At 43.0% G+C, this 16,624-nt stretch overlaps 1 protein-coding gene across 2 annotated transcripts in view; it reads right to left on the bottom strand.

Annotated features, from left to right (window-relative positions):
- Positions 1–16,624, bottom strand: part of XPO5 (exportin 5) — a 75,807-nt gene that overhangs the window by 29,703 nt on the left and 29,480 nt on the right. For both annotated transcript variants that reach the window (XM_042452212.1, XM_042452205.1), the window contains exons 13-18: positions 13,709–13,837; positions 13,182–13,297; positions 11,798–11,953; positions 10,291–10,332; positions 8,995–9,084; positions 8,229–8,428 (exon numbers count right to left, since the gene is read on the bottom strand). In XM_042452212.1, the coding sequence (XP_042308146.1) occupies positions 8,229–8,428; positions 8,995–9,084; positions 10,291–10,332; positions 11,798–11,953; positions 13,182–13,297; positions 13,709–13,837 (733 nt within the window). The remainder of the gene's footprint in view (positions 1–8,228; positions 8,429–8,994; positions 9,085–10,290; positions 10,333–11,797; positions 11,954–13,181; positions 13,298–13,708; positions 13,838–16,624) is intronic.

The raw sequence follows: 16,624 nt of genomic DNA, 5'->3' as shown, positions 1-16,624 counted from the left end.
AAAAGCCGCGATCCCGTGCGAAAAAGCCGAAAAAAGCACCAAAAGTTGGGGAAAAGCCGCGATTCCGTGCGAAAAAGCCGAAAAAAGCACCAAAAGTTTTTTCGTAACCCGAAAAAACATTCGTAACCCGAAACAATAATTCCCTATGGGATTTTTTCGTATCCCGAAAATTTCGTAACCTGGGTATTTCATATCCCGAGGTACCACTGTATATCAAAACTATAACAATATAACATGGCAGGGCCCAACATGGCCAACACTGCAGAATCTGGATAATATAAAGAACAGTTAAGAGAATAACAGGGTGACAAGTTAAGTGCCAGGAGATAAGTACCAGTCTAAGGGAGGGAAGGATGTTCCCGCCTTCTATCGCTGAAAACCAACATCTCACGAAGGTGAGTCAATGTACATTTTTCCAGCGACAGAAGGCGGGACCATCCTGTGAACAGGATATACTAAAGCTCCCTATTTCTGGGTGGGCAATAACTCCTGGCTAACAGGAAACTACAGCCTGTAGTACTCTTCTCCCAAATGCAGCTTCAGAAGACTGGAAGGAATCTAATCTATAGTGTCAAACAAATGTGGATGTCGACGACCAAGTGGCTGCCCTATATATTTCAGCTAGTGAAGCATTTGTGGATAAAGCAGCTGAAGTTGAAGCGCTCCTTGTAGAGTGGGCATAAACTGGATCTGTTGGAGAGGAACCTGATAAGGAGTGGCATGTTGAGATACTGGATCGAATCCATCTCGATAGGGTGGAGATAGATGCCTTTTTTCCTCTTGAATTTTTGTGGAAATTAACAAAGAGACTATCGGACATACGAAAGTCTTCTGTCCTCTATGTATATCCTTAGAGCTCTTTGAACGTCGAGTGTATGCCATGTCCTTTCTAAATCTTTTTTAGGGTGAGGACAAGAGGAGGGTAATACGATGTCTTGAGTCCTGTGTAATATGGAGTTACCCTTGGTGATAAAGGAGGGATCTAATCGTAAGAGTACCGAGTCTTCTCTGAAAACACACAGCTCTTGACGAGTGGATAGCGCTCCTATTTCTGACACCCTTTTTGCAGATGTGATGGCGATGAGGAATAGGACCTTCCAAGTGAGATGTTTTATATCTGTAGATTTTAGAGGTTCAAATGGAGGTTTGGTGAGCGCTGACAGGACTTTGTGGAGATCCCAGTTGGGATAACGATGAACCATGGGAGGTCTGATGAGGGAGGCGGCCCTCAAAAATCTTCTGACGTAGTAGTTGTTAGAGAGCTTGGACGATTGTCTTTGAGGTAGGACTGATGTTATGGCAGAAACCTGTCGTTTTAGGGTGTTTGGTTTGAGGCCCTTGTTTAGTCCATCCTGAAGGTATAACAACAGGGAAGTGACCGTCGGTATGATAGATGGCATCTTTTTGACTTTACACCATCGGGCAAAAGCTTTATAGGAATATTCATATATCCTTGTGGTGGAGGGCCGCCTAGCCTTTATGATTGTCTCGGCCACCTCTGCTGGAAGGCCATCCTGTATCATGTTCTGGCGTTCAATTTCCAAGCGTGAAGATTGAGCCACTGAGGATCTGGATGATAAAATTGACCTTGCGATAGAAGGTCTGGACGGATCAGAAGTTTGAGGACTCTGTGTGACATGGCTATGAGTTCGGAGAACCAGGGCCTTCTTGGCCAATGTGGTGCTATTAGGATCAAGGTTGTATTTTCTTTTCTTGCCTTTTTTAGACACCTGTTGATCATGGATGTTGGTGGAAAGGCGTATAGGATTCCCCTCGGCCACGGAACATTTCGAGTGTCTATCTGTTCTGCCCCCTGGGTTTGGAACCGGGAGTAGAAGCGTGGCACCTACGGTAATTGTTTATTGGGGATGCGAATACGTCTATCAATGGTGTTCCGAGCCTGAGTGTTATCCACCTGAATACCTGTGGATGAAAACTCCATTCTGACTGGTCTTTGTCTTGTCTGCTGAGCCAGTCAGCCCTTGTGTTCAGAGTCCCCTTTATGTGTTCTGCTCTTACGGACAGAAGATGTCTTTCTGACCATTGAAGCAGTACAGTGGTACCCCGGGATACGAATTACCCAGCTTACGAATTTTTCGGGATACGAAAAAATCCCATAGGGATTTATTGTTTCGGCTTACGAAGGTTTTTTCGGGTTACGAAAAAACCTTGGCGCTATTTTCAATGGAGCCGCAGCGGAGCCGCGGCTTTTTTCCATTAGCGCCTATGGCAATTCAGGTTACGAAGGTTTTTCGGGTTACGAAATTAGCCGCGGAACGAATTAATTTCGTAACCCGAGGTACCACTGTAATTGGGATTCTCTCAATAGGGAGAGTGACCTTGTTCCCTCTTGTCGGTTTAGGTGTGCTTTTGCTGATATGTTGTCTGTCCTGACCAGGATTGGATTGTCCTTTATCTGTGGAGCAAAGGCCATCAGTGCCATTCGTATGGCTCTGAGTTCTAGGTAGTTTATGCTGTGAGCTTGTTCTTGGGTATTCCATTTTCCCTGAGCGAATATGTTGTCCACTGTCGCTCCCCAGCCCCTCAAGCTGGCATCTGTTGTCAGTTGGAGTTCCTGAGGGGGCCAGAGCATCCGGCCTCTTGAGAGATTGTTGGACATCCACCACTGGAATGAATGTCTGACTGTGGTTGGAAGTATCAGTTTTTTGTTGATTTTGAATATGATGTGTCTCTGAAATGGAAGTAAGAACCATTGGAGCTCCCGTGAGTGAAGACGAGCCCAAGGAACACATTCTATGGTGGCGATCATTAGTCCCTGAATCCTTGCCAGGAGAAGGAGATCTGTCGAGTGAGATCGTAGAGCCAATCTGATGGACTGTTGGATTGACCAGATTCTTTCTGGGGTTAGGAAGACCTTTCCCTGATTGGTGTTGATGACAGCTCCCAGGTGAGTAATCTGTTGAGATGGTTGTAGGTGGCTCTTCCCATGATTTACCTGAAAACCATGTTGAGCTAACGAGACTAGAAGCTGTTGTGTATGATGTTTGGCTTGTTCGTAGGAGGTGGAGTGGAGTAGTAAATCATCCAGGTAGGGATGGATGTGTATTCCGGAGAGTCTCCACTGAGCCACCAGGGCTATCATGATCTTTGTAAACACTCGTGGTGCTGACGATAGGCAGAACGGGAGTGCCTTGTACTGGAAGTGTGAATGATGGCAGCAAAAACGTAGGAATCAATGATGAGATGGGTGAACCGGAATATGCAAATAAGCTTCCGTAAGATCTAGCGAAACCAGATAGTCGCAGGGTTTTAGTGTCTCCAGGATGGATCTGAAGGTCTCCATGCGGAATCGTCATTTGTTGACAAACTTGTTTACCCATTTGAGATCGAGGACTGCTCTCCAAGATCCGTCTTTTTTGGGGACTATGAATAGTACTGAATAACAACCCTTGAAGGTGTCTGAAGAGGGCACGGGTTCTATCGCCTCTATCTCTAGTAAGTGTCGTATAGCCTGTAGCATCAGCTGGTGTTTTTTGGGTCGAGTTGATCTGGGTGATGGGACAAAGTGGTCATGGGGCGGCCTGTGGAAGTCTATTAAATATCTCTGTTGTATGGTTGAGAGTACCCACTTGTCCGATGTGGATGTCTCCCATATGTGCAGGAAATGAAGAAGCCGACTGCCCACTTTGTGTGTCGGCCAGTCATGGCCTTGTGGAGTTGGGGTTGAACTTGGAGGGAGCGGATCCAGAGCCTTGGTTGTTGTAGTTATTGGGTTTTCCGAATCCTTGGTTGTGTGGCTGTTGGCGTCCATATGGCTTGCGGTCGTACCATTGAGACTTGTTGGATCTGGTGTCCCGGGATCGAAAGGAGGAGGAACTGTTCTTAAATGGGCGAAAGGAACTTTGGCCTTGGTGAGATGACTGTCTATCGTCCCTCTTGAGTAAAGATGAGAGAGCCTTTTTTCTTGTCCTTGGTTTTGATGAGGACAGGGTCGAGGGCGTCACCAAATAGCTTTTGTCCGCTAAAGGAAGCCATGGTTAGGTTTTGTTTAGACTTGGGGTCCACTAGCCAGTTCTTTAACCATATCTGTCTCCTAACAGGTATGGACACAACTTGAGCCCTGGCACTCAGTTGGATAACATCTAGAGACGCATCAGCTGAGAAGGCGAGGACCTTGAGTAGTTTATTTATTCTTTGTCGGAGTTTGATATTGCCTCTGGGTATATCTTGAATAATATCTTTGGCCCATATGAAGGCTGCTCTAGAAAAAATTGAAATTGCTGAAGAGGCTCTAATGGCCAATGATGATGCTTCAAAAGATTTTCTAAGTGATGAATCTGCCCTCTTGTCTTCAGGGATTTTTAAAATGTCGTCACCATCTTTAGAATAAATGGCAGACGAAACTAGCTGAGACACAGTAGCATCTACAACTGGGACCTGAAGTTTGGACATCACATGTTGAGGTAAGTTATAATGCTTTTTAAAAGCTTGTGGACTGGGCCTAGCAGTGGCTGGCTTTGACCATTCTTCTCTTACCACCTTCATGAACTCTGATGTAAAAGGAACTTCAGGGGTAGAAGGACCTGGCTTAGGGAAAGTTTCTCCTTTTCCCTGTGGAAGGTCAGTGTCTTGTGGTAGAGGGGCAGGTGTAGGTTCAGATAGCTCTAAGGCTCTGATGGCTTTTTTTGAGCAGTATTTGGAAATCATCAGGAACAAACAGTCTAGCAGATGCTGGTGAAAAGGAGTCATCCTCTTGGGCTTCATCAGATAGCTCATTTAAGGATAATTCACATTCCTCTCCTGGAGTAGGAAGGGAGCCAACAATATTTGCCTCATCCTCCTCAAGGAAGGAGTGGGATAGTAGGATTGATTTGGCCTTTTTGGTTTTGGATGTTTGGCCAGTAGATGGCGCTGGTCGCTTGGATTTGTGTTTGGAAGGAGCACTCTTAAGGTTTTTCCCGCCTTTGGGAAATTGGTGCCTAAATGGGGCTTGTCTTGGTGCAAATTTACCCCTTTCTGAGGGAGGGATGGAGTCCAGGGACGAGCGGGGAACAGGGGAGGAAGGAGGAGAGGGCACTAACTTGGAGGGGACCCTAGAACAGTTGGCAAGTGGGGGGGAGGGGTCTTCCTGATGGGAAGAAAGGGGGTTTGATGGTGGAGGAGCGACCAGGATCCCCTGTGGATGGCCTGCTAAAGCAGCTGCCTGCATAGAAATAAGGGAGGCAATAAGGGTGGTAAGCTCTGGAGGCAGAGGCTGTAGGGAAGGGCCTGGCTGTGCAGGGATATTACTCACACCTGCATCCTCCTTCATATGATCCGTGGCTTGGTCCCAATCCTGGGAGAGAAGCGCACGGTGGGGCTCTGTTTGGTGCGGAGATTAGGGTTCTCCCTCCTCCGACCTGGCCCTTTTGTCCCTGGGGTGGCTGGTCTCTTCATCCTCCAGGCTGGAGGAATGAATGGAGCGTTTGCGAGGGGCAACCAGGGACTCTCAAGACATGCCTGGGCTGTCTTCTCCATTCCCTGCCCCAGCCATGGCAGTCTCCCAGCAGCTCAAGAGTTAGAGCGAGAAGGAGTAGAAGAAGGTGAGGGATGGAGGAGTAAAGGCTAAAAGCCAAGGCTAAAGGTTTTTTGTTTTTTTCTGAAAGCAGGAGAGAGCTAGAAGAAAGACGTCTGAGCAGAGCGAAGCAGGAAATGAAACTGAGGCTTCCAGAGGGGGTTGGCTCCCTCTAGCAGTGGCCACAGGCAATTTCTTTTAGCATATCCTGCCTGACAGAGCGAGAGAAGGAAAGCCAACCCGTTCACAGGATGGCCCCGCCTTCTATCGCTGGAAAACTCCTTTGTTCCAAGTATACTCATTCCTCCATATTTGAGGCTTTGATATTTGCGGATTTGATTAATATGTTCAAATATCTAGGTCCTCCAATGCAACTCTATGGTCAACTTTAACTAAAAGTCGCACTGAAAGACCTAGAGATTCCTAGAGAGAATACTCCACTAGGCGTTTGTAGCTCCTCCAGTGCAATTCTATAGTCAGTGTCTATCGAACGTAATGGAGGATGTAATGGAGGACCTAGACTAGAGAGTCCTAGAGAGGTGTCCTCTGTTAAAAACATGGCGTTTTTGTTATTTGCGGTTTCCCCATATTCATGGGGGTCTTGTGCCCCTAACCCTAGTGAATATGGAGGAACAAGTAATCAATTGAACTAGTCCATTTATCATGGAGGTCCATTTTTTTGGCAGAGAAGGAAACAAACAAGTCTAAACTGACTTATTCTAATTAAACAGAACCCCTCTATTGTTACATTCCAATTATGACACTCATCCCACCAGGTTTCAGTGATGCCTATTATATTGTATTTGGTTTGTTGTGCTAGTTCAAGTTCATCTTGTTCATGTCACATGCTCTGTGCATTAGTGTAGAGACATCTAAGACCATGGGGTGTCCTCCCTTGCTGCCTACGTAAAGTAGCAAGGGGCGCATCCCATGGTCTTAGTCTTCTGATTTTTTGACTGCAGTCTCCATGCTGATTAATGACTGACTGAACCAAGGTATGAAAACACGCCAACAATTTCAATGTCTTCTTTGTATACTTTAAGATTATGTAAATCATCTGTGGTCATTATTTTTCTTTTTTAATGTTCAGTTATAAACCTGCCTTTGCACTTTTTCCTTTACTTTCTTCAGTAATTATTTCAAGCATTTGCTATTCGCTACTAGTAATATGGTATCATATGCACATCTTAAACTGTTGATGTTCCTTCTTCCAATTTTTACTCCTCTTTCCTCCAGAATTGCCACCTCTGCTTTAGGCTGATTGACATTTGCCCACTGGGAAAAAACGTACTAGTAAAAAGCAGATCTCAAGCCCATTCCAAATATGTTCTCTCTCTCTCTCTCTCTCTGAGTGTGTGTGTGTGTGTATCTATATCTCAGAAGTCACAACAGAATATATTCATTTATTTTCACACTTCTCATTTTTTAACTGAGAAGAATCTTTTGAATAATCTGTTACATATATGAAATTCCTAACTGTCATGGCTCCACTCTGTGGAATCCTGGGATCTGTAGTTTGGTGCAGTATTCAGCCTGTTGATGCACCCTGGGTCCCAAAGTGGCTTGCAAAAAGAATGAAGTAGTGTGAACAATGCTGCAGTTCTTATTTTCCACAAGAATATTCTCCATAATAGCCAAGTGTCTTGTTTCATATTTTGCTACCATAAGCTGCTCTTAGAAACTGAACACCCCCCCCCAACAACAATGGTCCCAAGCAGCTGCATCCACTGGCTTCATTTTTATAGGCAACAATTAAGTCAGCTAATATAGGTGCGATACAGTCTGCAGCTGCCCCTTTTATCTCTGGGTTGGGGGCAGGGCAGCCTCACCAGCAACCCTGCGGCCCCAATCCGGAGTTTTTCCGGACCATGGAGAAGCGGCAAAATGCAACTTCTCCATGGCGCGGAAAAGGAGTGTCCTTGGGGCTTCATGTCCCTCGACACCCTGCAAGCCAGAGCCATGGGAGAAAGGGGCCGGCCAGCCCCTTTCTCCCTGGCATTGTTCCCACAGCCATTTGGCTGCTGTGGGAACGATGCGGCTCCCAAAAGGAGCTCCGTTTCGGAGCTCTGTTCCGTGCCGCACCCAAGCTGCCATAAGCAGCCTGGGGCTGCGCGGAGACGTCATGCACATGCCATACCGTTTGGACGTGGCGCATGTGTGACATAATTATGCCATCCCCTGTGTAGATGGGAGGCTGCTGCCACATACTAGGGTTGCGGGGTGTGCGGATGCTCCACCCCCAGGCAACCCTAGTATGTGGCGAGGCTGGCGCAAAGCACCGGTCTGGATTAAGCCATAAAAAGACTACAATACACTGAAAGTCATTGAAAACTGTGAAGTGGAGGTTGAAATCTAGCACCTAGACTTTGAACATGGAGGAGCTCAAACTGAGAAACTCCAACTCCCACTCAGGGTTATTCCCAGGATTCCACACTCTGTACAGCCTTTTTTCTTTCCTTTTCTTTTTGTGGGGAGAAATTTTGAATGTCACTTTTGGGTTTAGTCTTTGTACCATTTTTCTTTACATCAAGTAAAAGTCTGCAACAGGCCACAGAACAATACGCCCTAACAAGGTACCCACAAAAAAAAAGTGCAATTTACAGGTTACAATAAAACAACTAATTTTAAGATTCACCTACTCCAATGGCCTGTGCAGCTCTGTAATTATACTGCAGTGTGCTATACTAGGGGGAAATGCACAATATTTTTGTACCTTTTCATCTCTTCAGAAAGCCACAGGGTAACAACAGGAGACATCAGTTCTTCCAAGAAGACCTTCTGCCGCTCATAATCCTTGAATTGGTTGCTAATAAGGACCAGGGCTTCCATAAGAGCACACTTCTCCATCTGGGTCAGGAGCAGTTCATTAGACAGCAGCTGCTTCACGTGGTTATACAGCATGTCAAAGTTTGGCTAAAGGGACAGATTCAAGTTTCAAACAACCAAAATAACAAACAAGATGACTTCTGATTTCATGATGTGAGAATATTCGAATATCTAAGGCTGCTTCAGTTACAAGATATTTAACAGACTATGATTACTGTGGGAAATACTAACATTATTTGAAGCAAATATTTAACGTATGGATATAACATATCACCCAATTACATTTCCAAAATGCTTTTACACTTATGTCTAATGATATTCACCCATTACATTTGCTCGTACAGCAAGGAACTGCTCAAGGCCCAAGCCTTCAATTTCAAGCTCCCACATCCATAAATAACTCTTATGTCTCCTCTATTATTAAATCTCTCCTCTTGCACAAGACCTCCGGAATCAATGAAAGATAGATGCAGTGATCATTATCTTTTCTAACCTTAATACTGTATTTAGACACAGCAGAATCACTGCTTAAACCTGTTCTTTTTCACAATAAAGGAAGCAATCTGATCACAGGAAGCTTTAAAACACAAAGAGTTTAAAGCCATTTCAGTTACAGCAATTGCTCCACATAGTGTACAAATTCAATTATGTACCAGCACAAGCTCTGGGTAATCCCGACACATCTTGATGATGGAGGAACAGGCATGTCGTCTCACATTCTTCACCGCACGGGTTCTTGGGGCCTGAGAAAGCCAAGAAATGAAAAATTAGAATAGTATATTATTTACACACTTTAACAAAACCATAATTTTGAGCCTCTTTAATTGTTTAACAAGTCATATTCAGTAGTAGCTTTTTTTCAAACAGTTTCACTTATGTAGCACTTCATGCTGAACTAACAAGTGTCTAAGCAGTTTACAACTGTAAGCTACTTGCCCCAACAATCTGGGTACTCATTTTAGTAACCTCTGAAGGATGCAAGCCTGAGCCAAGCTTGAACCCTTTCGCTGGTATTGAACTCGCAACCTTATGGTTTTGAGTGAGTGGCTGCAGTACAGGCATTTAAACACTGTGCCACTAGGGCTCTCTTTTCAAGGTACTAAACAAAAAGTTATAACTCCAGGTCACAGCAACAGAGAAAGCAGCCTTCTTAAAACGGTTTTTAAAACATTTAAAACATTTTTCAGGAACACTTAACAGGAAGTATGAACAGTATAGAAACACTACTAAGATATTCTTGGATGTCATCCAAACCTGGACAGAATTTAATATAGTACACTCTGATAGCTTACTGTAAGGGAGGAGGCACAATACACAAACACATCTGCATAATATTCAATTTTTGCCAGTAACAGGTAAGGGCAGATAACTACAGGGTATTTAAATCCATGACCTCACCACTGGTAACTATATTCATCTGCTCCTCTAATATCTAATACAATACCATTGAAGGACTTACTTTTGGGGTGGGTTGGGGACTAAAGATTTATTTTTTTAAAAATGCAAATTTCGCAGGAAACTGGGGTTCCACACTCAGTAGAAAAAGTATCTTGAAACACTTATTATTTACCATTTTGTTATGATAGTTTTCTCTAATACTATTTACACATTCAATATATACCATATAGCCAACTTCATGCCATGATGGAGATGTATTGAATAACATGTGTGGCTAATACCAAAGTTTGGCACCTCAGAGGCCTAATGCAAGAAATGCTGTTCAAGTATTAATTTACTATATTGATTTTTAGCCTGAAACACCTGGAGCTCAGTGGCCTTAGTAGCATGTGTATGTCCATCCACCAAGGTATTTGGGCTCATTCCAAACTTACAACAGCGCCTGATGAGTCTGTTATGAGCTAACCACATAAGATACCATTTTGCTTTGTAATTGCAATTAGGAAGCTTCAGCAATAAATTTTAGTGCAACATAACTGAAATGAACTTACTTTACTTTCTTCTACGACTTCAAAGGTAACAGAGGCAAAAAGCTATGGGAATAAGAGCAAAAATTATTCTTCATTAGTTCATTCTCTATCGTGTGTTTTTCACCGGTCGCCAATCTATGCACATAATCCAAGAACATTTTAAAAATTAGAGTAGTTGTTCCTATGTGTAAATTAGCTCAATATTTTGGTAGAGAATAAGAATTTCATAAAGTGGGCATCATCCCTTAACAGTTACAACACAGACACACTCTACAACTCTTACATTGACTCTCTTTACAAATAAGTTTAGCAGAGTTCTTCCATTGTTTCACTTTAGAACTGAATGGTTACCAAGGAATATGAAAATAAACCAGTAGCAATACAGAATTAAGTATTACACCTCAGGTCACCTAACACCAAAGTCCTCACCTACATCTCTTCTTCCTTCTACTACCCATAAATTGTGAAGCTTGTCTCTGAAAAAGTTGGCTCCCAAAACATATTTGAGCAGCCCCATAACTTGTTATTACTAAAAAGCTCTACCCCTTCTTTTTGTTGTCTTCAGTTCAACTCCTGGAGAGGGAACCTTGAACAAGTTACTCTATTTTAATTGGTGAGAAGGTAAGGGGACATATGAGGAGAGGTTCCAGGACAGGAAGAACTTTACAATTTAATTCCAGCACCTGGAAAAAAGAGCAAGTGTAGCACAACAAAAGTGGTTGCATATACCTTTTCTCTGCCTCGAGGATGTGGGAACTTATCAGCATTTTAGCATAGCTTAAAGCCCGAGATAGACAGGTGGGAAGCAGCATGGTGCCGCTGATTCTAGGGTTTGGGTGCATGCAACAACCGCACACTCCCAAACCCTAGTCTGTACAGATGCCGCCATCATGGTGGGCTCCTGTCCATACGGGGGACGGCATGATGATGCCGCCGCCATACAGTGACCAGACTTCGCTGGCAGGATGCGGCATCATAGTGCTGTATTGCAGCCCTTATGACACATCAAAAAAGGAGCCTCCTAGAGCTATGCTAAAATGCTGATAAGTTCCCACATCTGCAGCACAGACGTGGGGCTTACAGGCGTGGCTTTTAGCCGCCCGTCTATATTTCCTCTAAGTTTCTGAGATATCTTCATCTCAATATAAAGCACACTGCAATAGTCAATCTCAGAGGTTTCAAAGTAAGGGTGAGGTTAGTTATCCTTCTGTTCTAAGAAGAGCTGTACCCAAACGCAATACAAGTCCTCTTAGCCAAAAGTGGCACTTGCATCTCCAGGTGTAGCACTGGTTCAGAAGTGCCCTAAGAGTAGGAACATGTTGTGAAAGACCAATAACAACCCCCATGTTGTTGACTACAGAGCACATTACTCCTCTCAGCATAACTGGTCTCTGCTGTAGTGTATCTATCTCTTTAGAATCTTTCCCCATGCAACTTTTCAATATATAGAAAATTCACAGATATGGATTTCTGTGCTATAACTTCTCAAAATGATACCCCTCAAAGAGGATAGCACAGAATTACTTACCTTAGAAAGAACTTCTGGAAGATATTCAGGCCTGTACGTGACAAATGGAAAGAGTGCTGAGACATTAGAAAGAACACAGGACAGGATGAGGGGGTCCTTTGTTTCAAAGCGAAGGACAAGCTGCAGAAGCTCTATGCCATCTGACACTGGGATCTCCTGGAAGAAGAAAACAATATTAATAATTGTGTCCAGAAAATTCAGAAGGCTCACCTTAACAGAAACCTCTTAACACTTGCAGAAATGCAACTTTTAATTATCAAACTTAGGGCCTGAACAGACAGGACAAAATAAAGCTGCTTTGGGCCACTATGGAAGTGTGCTGTTTAAAAGATGCATGTGTTCTAAGGGGCTGGAAGCCACACCAAAGCTACGCTCCAGCCCTGAGGACTGGACCGCAGCTTTGGTGCAGCTTGTGGCCTCTTAAGATGCATGTGTCATTTAAACAAGACACCTCCAAAGTTGCCAAAGCAGCTTTATTTTGGCCTGTCTGTTCAGGTCCTTAGATGAAAGGTATTCTCTTGCACAAAGTACTACAGACAGATTATTACAAGGTATTTCAAGACATGGATATGAATTAACATAACTTCAACAAATGATTCAGTGGAGAAATTGTGAACCACTGTATGTGGAGGCTCACCATGACCAGAATGTTATCGCTTCTTTTCTAGAGAGCTTTTAAAGACATGTTTCTGCACAGCTAAAAGTATTTAGCAATAACAGCACAGCTGATTCATTTAATCTACTGTTTAGCCTTCACCACCAAAATATTCTAATTCTAATATCGTGTGGTGTTTGAGCACATTTCAAAAATGGGGAGGAGGAAGACATTCTGAAAAGATTTACTTTGTTCAGACATAACAAAGAGAAATCACAGGACAGCAGCACTGTGGCAGCTGAATTTGAAAATACTAACTTGCAGTTTTTGATTGCAAATGTTCTACTCTCTCTAGCTCATTTTATTCCCTCAGCTAATTAACCTCCTAACTTAATCCTTAGAAGAGGCTTGAACTGAATGGAAATGAAATTCATGTTACCCCATTATGCAATTGTTGTTGTACAACTGACCAAACCTAAGTTCAGCTCCTGTCCTACCTTGCATAGGCTTAACCACAAGTATGGGAGAGCAGTTATACAGTGATGCCTATGGTTCGTACTTGAAGCTTTCTATCACAGAACTGGAACAAACAAGATGTTGCTACATTTTTCTGTTCTCTTCTGCATTAAAATAGTAAACTTAAAATACTTATTTAAGACAATTATAAATACAACCTAGGGTCTATTAATGTAGACTAGTACCTCCACGGCATGATTTCAAGAGACAATGTTGTCACAGTAACACAAACAAGGATGGAGACAAATCATATATAAGGTCTGGGTTACATACTTCCTTTTCCAGGGTCCGGAACACTGGACTAATAATGCTCTCCAAGAAAAATGTCATAGCATCCCATTGCACAAAGGCAGGAGAAAAAATGGAACAGTGGCTTTCATTGGTTTTAGCTATGAAAAGAAACAAAAGGAAAACATTAGAAAACTTTTGGATTAGTACTAATGTAAAACCATACTTAGATAATTACCAGTGCAAGAAATCCTTGATAAACTGTCAGACTGTGAATGCTTCCTAGAAATAAATACATTTATAAAACTTCTAACCTCATTTTACAGGAAACACTAGTTGAGTTTGACACTAGTTTTTCCTGTAAAAAGCTGTTTTTACAGCATATGCTTCTTTCACTAATAAGTGAACCAGGAAGGAAGCTATGTAAAGGTTAGAGATTTCACGCAACAGACTGAATAATCATCATGAGATTTTAAAGGCTCACATATCAAAATGGAAGGCCTTACTTTTAAAAAAATTAAGAGAAAGAAAAAGAAGCTTGTGAACCACTGCTAAAGATTGGGGAAACTTACAGTTTGTGGGACCAGCCTCCACAGGAGTGGACAGTTGGTATTTCAGCCATTCACCAGCCATTTGGAAGCCAGTCCGAGGGTCCAGTCGACATGCCATTCTGATTACCGATCCCTGTTGTGCACGAAAAGCTGTAAGAGAAATGAAACAGCTTGGAAACAGCTAAAGAAACTTTGATAAAAAAGGTATCTTCTCTCTCAAATCCTGTTTTGGAAGCATTTACTGCTGCTGTTCAATCTGCCTATGAAGGAAAAACTAGGATTAGTTTTCTTTTCGGAGAACTTGTATTCTCAGTTCAGCACTTGGATAAGTACATCAGAAGTTTGAGAAATAATGGATATATTTGAGAAATAAAGTACATATTCTACCGATCTAGACCTTTTTGTATCTTTTCAGAGTTTCCTACTGGTCCACAACTAATTATCATGACAATGAATTTGCATCAACTAGGCAATAGGAACCACAGGCCAACAACCAAATGGATAAAAACAGGCTTGAAAATAACCTTTCAGTGCTGGTTAACTTCAATAAAAAGATTCTCCCTAAAATCTAAACAATTTGAATTTAAATAATTTAAACAATCAGACAAACTGCATTAAAGGGCTGATCTCCAGTATATGTAGCATGACTCATAACAATTTCATTCATCTCAAATTTTGTTTCCACAGACATACTGTATGAGGTCTTGGCATATAAGCTGAATTATAGCATGAAGAAATATATGCATGTACCTATCTAGCTATCTTCAAGAGTTTTGCCAAGTTTATTATCTCCACAGAATTCACTATTACAAGTTGAGAATTTCTATAATCAGAAGATATCAAATTATTTTTTAAAAATAAGTTTGACATGGAATTAAATTCATTAAATTAAATTCCGGAAAAATTACTAAACTCAACAGCAGCATTCAATTGATTGAAACTGTACAGCATTTGACTTGAATGACCCAATAACATAGCTGTTAATTCAGCAGCTACTGCTTCCCTTACAATTGTTTGAAAGTTAGTAGAAATAAGCAGCAGTCACACTGTATTAAATTTATGGAATGCACAATCTAAGGCAACTAGGTGCATACATTATTATTGCCTCCGGCTAACACATTTACCAGCTGAACACACTCCTGCTGAGGCGTTTGCCTGGGATTCCCCATATGAACTTGATTTACAATTTGCACATCAGAAAACATAGCTTCTAAGTAATTTATAAATTCTGGCATTGTGTGTTTAAGGGGAGCAAATTTAAACTGCATTCTCTTTATATCACCTGTGTTCTCACACTACATTCCAAGGCAATTTAATTTAAACTCTTAATTCTCTGTTACCTCCTGCAACGTTCTCCTAGAGGTACTTGAGGCTTCTGTTTGGGTGCACATCCTGAGCTGGACTCTATTTCCCTGATCCTTTCCCTTGTACCACACCTTTTGTTGCTGCTTTTCTCTTTTTTGGTCAGTTATTGGGGTTGTATCTCCTTTCTGAAGCAGCCATCTCTTCTGTTTCAGCTTGAAGACACAAATCTGCCACAGTGTTATGCTAGGTGAGAAGCATGCTCAGCAATGACCAACTGAATGGCTGGATTTTCTTTCTCCAAACTGGGCTCACATACGGTATGTTGGGCAGCAATCACATAAGTAATTTTTAGGGCTGGATCTTCAGTATTTGCCATTCCTTTTTTTTCCTGAACATAATCATAGCTCCTTAGAAGTTTCGGAGTTCACCCCCCTTCTTCTTTTTCTATGTAAGTGCTGTCCCAACCACTATATCCTGCTTAATTAAAGTACTTTTCTCAATGGAATTAACAGGAGAGTGAAAGAGTGAAAATAGTGACCTAAAGAGAGATTAATAGCGATTCAGAAACTTGTGCAGCTGGCAAGACAATGCCTCTGAACCCAGAAGCTGCATTTGGTTAACAGGGTTAACAGTAGACTTATGTCCTACAGCAGATAGGAGGCTTGACTGCCATGGTTGCCTTGACCGACGATCTGCGTCTGAGCATTGACAGGGGGAGTGTGACCCTGTTGGTGCTCTTAGACCTCTCAGCGGCTTTTGATACTATAGATCACGGCATTCTCTTGGACCGCCTGAGGGGGTTAGGTATCGGGGGCACTGCTTTGCAGTGGTTCTGGTCCTTCCTCTCGGGCAGGTCTCAAAGGGTGCTACTCGGGGACTGTAGCTCCAGTAAGAGGTACCTCACTTGTGGGGTTCCTCAGGGGGCTATTTTGTCCCCGATGTTATTTAACATCTATATGAAGCCGCTGGGTGAGATAATATGGAGTCATGGTGCTGGGTGTTATCAGTACGCTGATGACACCCAAATCTATTTCTCTGTATCTCGTTCGTCGGCCTCGAATTCCGATGGCATCTCTTCTCTCAATGAATGTCTTCAGGCGGTAATGGGCTGGATGAGGAAAAACAGATTGAAACTGAATCCAGACAAGACGGAGGTGCTCATGGTAGCGGCCCCGAAACCAAGAATTGGGTTGCAACCTCCAGTCCTGGATGGGGTCACACTCTCCTTCAGCGACTGTGTTCGCAGTCTGGGGGTGCTCCTTGACTCGTCGCTCCTGATGACAAATCAGGTAAATGCGACGGTCAGGAGTGCCTGTTATCAGCTTCGGCTGATACGCCAGCTACGCCCTTTTCTGGAAGTAAGGGATCTCAAGACGGTTGTGCACGCGCTGGTAACCTCATGCCTTGACTTCTGTAATGCACTCTACATGGGGCTACCCCTGTGCTTGACTCGGAAATTACAGCTGGTTCAAAATATGGCAGCCAGACTTGTCTCAGGAACATCTAGGAGGGACCACATTACTCCGGTTTTGAGGTCCCTCCACTGGCTGCCTATCAGCTTCCGGGCCCAGTACAAGGTGTTGGTTATCACCTTTAAAGCCCTAAATGGCTTGGGTCCAAGCTATCTTAGGG

Source organism: Sceloporus undulatus, chromosome 1 (genome assembly GCF_019175285.1).
Source record: "Sceloporus undulatus isolate JIND9_A2432 ecotype Alabama chromosome 1, SceUnd_v1.1, whole genome shotgun sequence".
Classification (NCBI taxonomy): domain Eukaryota; kingdom Metazoa; phylum Chordata; class Lepidosauria; order Squamata; family Phrynosomatidae; genus Sceloporus; species Sceloporus undulatus.
The sequence above is the reverse complement of the archived record's forward strand: the minus strand, read 5'-3'. Positions and strand labels throughout refer to the sequence as shown.